Genomic DNA, 7500 nt, shown 5'->3' on the forward strand with positions numbered 1-7500 from the left:
CGAATGTGACGAGGTAAAAACAAATAGAATTGCTGGTTTTCACTCACGTGATCAACAGCCATGATTTTCAACGAAAACAAAAGGAAGCGTTTGCATAACAATAGAGTAAATTCCCAGAGGATTTGGTCGGGGCACCAACATGGCCGCCTTTTCTTTGTTTAGGGCACCAACAATGGCGGTCGTGACGTCATGTGAAAACCGAGAATAAGTTGCAAAAGGGTAAGTGGTTAAACGGGTAGTTGTGTCAAAGGATAAACGCACAATAGTGTAAATGGGTACACAGTTTGAGGGTTTGAGGCTAACTGAGAACATAAACAAATGAACGGGTAAACGAGTGAACGAGTGAGGTACGTAGCGAACAAAGGTTAGACGAAGATTTTGCAAAACGTAGACGTTTAACACGTTAAAGGTAATATTTGACGACGCAGAAGTGCGGTATCTGAAAAGCATTGTAGGAGCATTTGAAAATGTCGAGTCGCCTTTAAACGGCGAAGGAGAAATTTGTAATCAGTTGCTTGCATTGTTTTTGACTGTTTCATTGTGGACAGGTCAAAGGATTACGGGGATTTTAAAAACGCCTCACTCAGTGAGGATGAACGCATCACTGACCGAACGGTCAAACTTGAAAATGAACTAGCAAAAATAATGAATAATGAACGAATGTAAGAAAACACAAACGCCAGAGGGCACGAACGAACAAACGAACGAATGAACAGAATCTATATAGTCAACTACGAATGCACTCACTTGGCCATGTTTCGAGCAAGGTTGTCCTTTCTGCAGATTTCTCCCATGCTCGGGAAATGGTTAATTTTCTTTAAAAAAAAAAACATATGTAAGTTACCATTAATTTAGGAAGCGTCTTGGTCAAGATACCATAAATTAAAAAAATGAACAACATTCAACCCAAGAGGTTAACAGGAGGTGGCTTTAAAAAAAGATATTCAATCAATCGATTTGACGCAAAATTCAAGAAACAAAACGTTTTAATTATTGAAGTTATTGCTTCATTATCTTTCATAAAACTTACCTGAAAGGACTTTAGTTCTATAATCCTCTCAACAGAGACTGCAGTGTCATTCCAAATAAGAAAACTTAAAGGAAACGTAAAAGTTAACACATTAAAGGTACATGGGACCACAAAATGATTGTATTATTTTCCAGTTCCACTAAGAACTATAAGGCGAATATAACCAAAAGAGCTTGTCTATTATACTTTTAGGATGCAGACGGAGACATTTTAAAATACTCAATTTCTTGTGCAAGTAAGTATCATTATATTTATCCTCGGATTTTTAGAGTAGCTAGTAGCTAATATCTTCGAGCATTGAACAGAACAAACTTAACCTCAACTAGCCGGAGGCAAACCAGTTGACTATTTACAAGTGCAGCTGCCAGGAAATTGAACCAACGACTACATGAAACAAATTCAACGAGTGGTCAGAACGTATCTTGAACCCGGGATCTGTGGATCTCAAGGCAAGCTCCCTTACCACTGGGATGCACTGCTTCCCGTGTACAGTCAAACACCGTTTAATTTCAGATAATTGCTGTCATATCTCCGTATAAATATCTGTTTTAACAAGTGATGTACATACCTATTAAAATCGTCATCCCTTGTAATTATCATTCCATTTTGAAGACAGACTTTACGAACTGCAATGGATAAAAGAAACAGTTCTTTCCCCGTTTCTTGAAAAATGTCTAAACTGGGAAATATTTTTATTTTCTGTCTTTCCGTACGTGAATGAATTCCGATGTCGGACCTTACAGTCGACATCGATCATCAAATCAACTACTTTAGGAACCATCGTTAGCAAATTAAGCTTCCTTTCCCAGCACTGGCAAAGTGAAATAAAGCAAGCTGCAAAAGGTTATCAATAAATGAAACGTCTACACTCAACAGTTAATGGAAATCGTGTCATCTAGTTTTCAGATAGAGCCTTCAGTGCACAAAAACTTGTGCACGTCTGAAATTATTCAAAAGTTGATTTCGCTGACATGTACATACAACACGTACAGGTGATTAATTGCTTCAGAAAGGTTTCATGTTTTTTCGCCTTCATTCATGAAATTAAAGGATAACTTGTTAAGCTTAAAAAATACATCTCGTTTTTCATTGCAAGTAGGTAAAAATAGACAACTGAAAATCTGTTTTGGGGCCATTTATAGTTTCGATGGAAACAATGATTGTAAATATTCTTTGTACATTAGGATTAAAACACACAGAATTTAAGAAATAAGACAAATCTCTATCCGATCGTATAAACAACGTGTAATCAAGCATACTTTTCTCACCAATATCATACTTTGTTCCTGCTAAATTAGCCGTAACTCGCCGTTTCCGAACACATCTCTTCTTGGGCTGTTTCCCTTCAGAGTGAATGCGTTTACTTTGAGATGTCACGACAGCGCTTCGACCTTCGTCTTCTTCGTAAAAATCCTTGCCAACTTCTCTGAAGGATTCAGTTTCTTTGTCTTCGTTATCAATCTCATCTTCGACTTTATCCGTCTCGAATAAATTTATTTTCTTCCTCACCAAAGCGGAAAGATTTTCGGCGTTGTGGTTGCTCGAGGCAACAGGAGACATTCGAGACAACGGTGGAATCTCCATGGCGAAGAAAATTTCTTTCCTCGCCCAGAAATATAGATGATATTTCCCTCCTTTTCGCTCATGGTAGAAACATTTCAACGGTTGAAAGAAGACGCTTAGTTTCCTTGGAATATCATTGCATTAAAGTTCGAGGATGTTACTTTTTTCTATCGTCTGTTTACAGATTAAAAATGTCTAACCGAGCAGAGGGAGATCTAAATGTCGCGTGATGTTCATTACTATAGCAACATGAATGTCACGTAATACTGAATTGTCGTCACGTATTAAAGAAACTGACTGTCAAAAAAACAGTAATTATTAAAATGTTGTTGTTTCCATAAAACCTGAATCGTTCTTTTCAAATGTCTACCATTTCCACGCAAAGCATCGGTTTTTTTCTTTCTTTTTTTTTTTCTTTTTACAGAAGATAAAGCTTTCAGTAGAAAATGAGGCCTTCCGTAGAAAATGAAGCCTTCCGTAGAAAGCGAAGCAAAGCCTTCCGTAGTTTCCTGGAAAATTAGGATCGGGGATCAAGGATCGGGGATCAATTACCACTGTTCATTTCTTCGAACATGAAGTCTGTTTACAAGTCTATTTAGAATAGACCACGTTATTTTTATTCGTTTAACATAACCGGCGATATCGATTCTGGGAGGTAAATGCTCACTGGAACATTGTGTATTTTGAGAGGCGGTCACGTGCCCTTCTTTTTTTTTTTTTTTAATTTGACTGAAGAAGATAGTTTAGAGAGTTCTAAATATTCTGAAATTTCCCACAATGTTAAGGTTTCCAAGCCCATTCTACGTTATTCTTGAGAGATTGGCTCTAACAGGTGGTATGTTACAAAGCCTATAGTTGGCTGGAAGCACCCCTTAACTCTCAATGGCCACTGGCCACTTACGGATTTTACGACAGACGATTTACTCGTCAATGAACCCCCCCCCCCCCCCTCCCCCTTGTTGTTGAATCCCATCGGTGTTTTTGTTGCTTGATATTAATGTGGCTGTGTCACGAGTGTTTGGTATTAGTTTAACAAGCCGCAAGATATGTTTGAACTAGTAGAAACTCGAATTAATGCTCCACTTTTCGGTTCAAAACTACTCTACTAGTGCAGTACACACCTTTGTTTTGTTTCCTTTTTTAGCGTTTCCAAAGGTCTTACAGCAATGGTTGGATTTAAAAAAAAAGCGTAAATTAGCTCGAATCCCGCAGAAAGAGTACAGTCAGAATTTAAATTGGGTCCTATTTAATTAATTTAACACTAGTCATTACGGGTTCTGCGAAATCACCCGAGGCGCTAACTGTTAGCAACACACACTGCCTCACATTAGTATAAGAGTTGTATATTCGTTGTATATACCACCCTGACTTAGAAATAGAAACAACATAGGACTACAAAAAGCCTTGCTCAGTTTAAAAGGCAGCTGCAGCAATAACGGCATATTCCAGGGGAACAGCGATAGTATTTGCCGATATTGCTAGGTGGTTTTTATCTTTTTTTCACTCCGTTTTGGATGACTTTTCATTAACTCTTCAAATACCAAACTTGAGAAACTGAAACCAGCTATAAGCACCAAACGAGAGCTTTCCTAACTTGATTTTTTTCACACAGTAGTATTTTATTCGCGGACTGAAAAGTCAGTTATAGACAGTACCACAGGAAAGTACTGCTCATTAGCTTTCGTTTGAACGTTCAAACTTCAGGATCAGGATTTCACCCACAGACTCAACTCAATTTCTCACCACAAGTTTGAACTGATTTATTCCCCAATAGGAAGTTTTTAACTGGCCATCTCTCAGTGATTCGAGTTTTAACTTCATCGACAATAAAATGTGACTGTGACTTTAAGTTAGTTTAATTTATAAAGGGCTTTGAAAATAAATAAAATCTTTCAACACTGTACATCGGTCTAAGTGTTCCAACGTCGTTTTGACTCTAAATTCAGATGATCTGTTTGAAATGAAAAATACCTCATCAAATTGAATGACTAATTTCGCTCTGAAACGCGTCCAGGGAGAACAAGGCCTCTCGAATTCGGCATAAACGGTTTCTACTTTGGGCCTGGTAGGAACTGAAAACTTTTTAATTCATTTCACCTCTCTTATTTTAACTCAAGCCTACTCAATTTTAAAGGGGCTGTATCAAGGGTATATTAACGTCTTAGGGTCGAGATTTGAGTTAAATCAAAACCAAGAAAAATTTTTTGAGCAAACTTGTCTTCAAATCATTCCCGTCACAGTCACCAAACTGTTGGTCGATATGGACCATTGCTTTGAAAATCTGCAACTTTTTCAAATCCCGGACTATGGTTGAAATGAACCATTGTTATTGCCAAATGCTCAGTTGTTTAGACTTACTCACCTCGTAACTGACCCAAACTCTCAATTTTCACGCAATGTAACCATTTATTTTAGTGCGAAACCAAAAAACCACCTCGGACAACACCGAAAAATACGCAACTTTGTCTTGAAGTTTTTATGACCAAAAATCCTCTTATCGCTAAAAGTCTACATTGGTAGCAAACTTCGACTCCACTTCTTGCAATCTGTTCCACATTTCCCTACTCACTTCTTTAGCGCGACGTGGATAATAAGCACTTAATGACTGGCCCCAAGGGAAACAGTGAGTTTTGTTTCCCCGAGACCCTCAATGTTCCCCAAGGCGAAGCCGAGGGAAACATTGACGTCGGCTGGCGTACAGATTTGCCGTAAATTTCGCTTTTGCAACCCAAAGGAATTCTGGGTAATTCTTGAATAATGACGGCATGGAAGTCCACCAATTTCTATTTCAGATAGCCACCCAGTGCTACTGACAAAATATTGAAAGACTTGGTGGTCTGTGCTCTGTGCATTAAGGTGGCTTACTACAGTTTTCCGAAGAAAAAGATCAAGGTTTTGAAATCTGTGAAATTAAAGCAACAGTATGTCTCTTCTGAAGTGTTAGTCACTGCAATTGATGTAAAATGTAATTTTACCGAACAAATAAATGCAAATCAGAGGAAAATGCTAAACATAGTGACCGAGCTCCTGGAGGGGGGACTGGAAACTTCAGACACTTCAAAGGCTTTTTTCTCGAAAACCAGCCGTACAACCCCACCTCAAAATTTCAGGATTTCCGAAAGCGAGAAAAAAATAATTATGTAGAGAAATAAATAGTTAAGTCTACCAGACAGGTTTTTCACAAATGACAAAAACGTCGATTTTCGTCTATTTTAATAATAACTGAAAAACTGTCCGATAATTTTAATCGTACATTTTTACAGCCTTTCAATATTGAAGGCTGCTTACAAGTACAGTTTTTACAAATTGAAATTCGCGACCTTTTCCTAGTTTGATTTTGGGTTCTTTTGAGACTGAAAGGTTTGTCAGTGAGTCCTGAATCACAATAACTTTACACTTGGCATGATAACAATGCTGTCATTGTCAGGTTCCTAGTTATTTGATCCATGTGAAGTAACCCTTTGTAGCCACAAGCGCCACAGATGTGAAGTACAGAATGGCACGGTTGTGTGACAGTGTTTGTAGCTTGGCATGTATACGGGAGTATGCTCCAGTATGTGCGTCTGATAACAAAAACATACCCCAACTATTGCTCCGTGGAGGTTGCAGCATGTGTGAGTGGCGAAAGTCTTAGAATTGTAAAACCAGGAAAATGTGATAAGGCCAAAAAGTTGATGTACATAATATTCACGCTAATTTAGCACATTTTTTGTCATGACTGTTTAGTAGAATTACAGTACGAAATGGAGAAACATTAAATATTTCGTGAAAACTGAGAACTACATTTGCTAGTGGTGTTATTGTTGTTAGTGTTTGGTCGGTTTTCTTTCTAATATAAAGATATATAAGATTGAAATATCTTTTCTCGTGATACGAGCAAATCAATTTCCTCTTACAAGTTGTTAAATTAGGAGACATAACGCTTTCTTATCACTGTTGACTTTCGATTTTTTAAACACTTCAACCTCAGGGTTGGCGTAAGGGTTAATTAAGCATGTGTTGTCGAGAAATAAGAGAGATAGTTTCGTTTTTGGATCATGTTCGCAAAAGGGTAGGTTCTGCTTTGTTGACATTTATGTTCAAAGTTTACTTTAAAGATGAATAAAACAGTGGAGTCTATCTAAGCGCTATGTCCTTGAAATGTTTCAATTCTTCATAGCAGGAACAGAAACGTTTTCCAGATTTGTTATAATAACTGCCCACATCTGGAACAAGCTTTTTCCGTTAACTCAAATACGTAAAAAAGTGAACAATGTGATCCAGTGAACACGCGAAAGAGCGTGCAGAACGTCGCAAAAAAGAAAATAAACACGAATAATCTTCAGTGTATGTATTGGTAGCAACAATCCATGTTTTACAAATCCATGTTTTTATATCCATGTTTTACAAATCCTTCTTTTACAAATCCATGTTTTACAAATCCATGTTTTACAAATCCAGTCCATGTTTTACAAATCCAATCCAGTCCATGTTTTACAATATGCCAATTAAAACTGCTTTATTTCAAAAAGAAAGCAAGCTACCACGCTGAAAACAGGCCAGCAGATTTATTTTTAAAATACCTTTAACCTGATGAAATACTTACCTTTCTTCCAGATGGTAAAGAGTTCCCTAGTTAAGCTTCCAGCATAATTTCAAACTACGGCTGCGTTCGATCAGTACATGTAGTCGTTCGATTATAAGCTTAAACATTTCCCAAAGATCGATGATCGTGGATTTGAGACTCTGGTCGTTCATTCCTTTGCAGTCGAGTGTTCTTAGGCATAATTCCTTTTCTTTTTTCCAACTCATCTAAGGTGTATTTTGATGAAGTATGGAAAGAGAAACCGCTTCGCATCATTCTCTCCATGCGGTTTATCAAATCGGGCAATATTCTGCCTTTGTACTACCCCCCAAATATGTGCTTA

General features: G+C 37.6%; 1 protein-coding gene and 1 long non-coding RNA gene across 2 annotated transcripts in view; one reads left to right on the top strand and one right to left on the bottom strand.

The window, feature by feature from the left end:
- Positions 1-3121, bottom strand: part of LOC137973595 (tubulin polyglutamylase TTLL7-like) — a 35560-nt gene extending 32439 nt beyond the window's left edge. The window contains exons 1-4 of the mRNA XM_068820437.1: positions 2299-3121; positions 1599-1656; positions 1031-1094; positions 748-815 (exon numbers count right to left, since the gene is read on the bottom strand). Of these exons, the coding sequence (XP_068676538.1) occupies positions 748-815; positions 1031-1094; positions 1599-1656; positions 2299-2614 (506 nt within the window). The 5' untranslated portion in view covers positions 2615-3121. The remainder of the gene's footprint in view (positions 1-747; positions 816-1030; positions 1095-1598; positions 1657-2298) is intronic.
- The window catches only part of LOC137973596 (uncharacterized), an 8576-nt gene continuing 1366 nt past the window's right edge, over positions 291-7500 (top strand). The window contains exons 1-2 of the long non-coding RNA XR_011117283.1: positions 291-347; positions 1223-1265. This is a non-coding gene — a long non-coding RNA (uncharacterized lncRNA). The remainder of the gene's footprint in view (positions 348-1222; positions 1266-7500) is intronic.

This window comes from Montipora foliosa, chromosome 10 (assembly GCF_036669935.1).
Source record: "Montipora foliosa isolate CH-2021 chromosome 10, ASM3666993v2, whole genome shotgun sequence".
Taxonomy (NCBI): Eukaryota; Metazoa; Cnidaria; class Anthozoa; order Scleractinia; family Acroporidae; genus Montipora; species Montipora foliosa.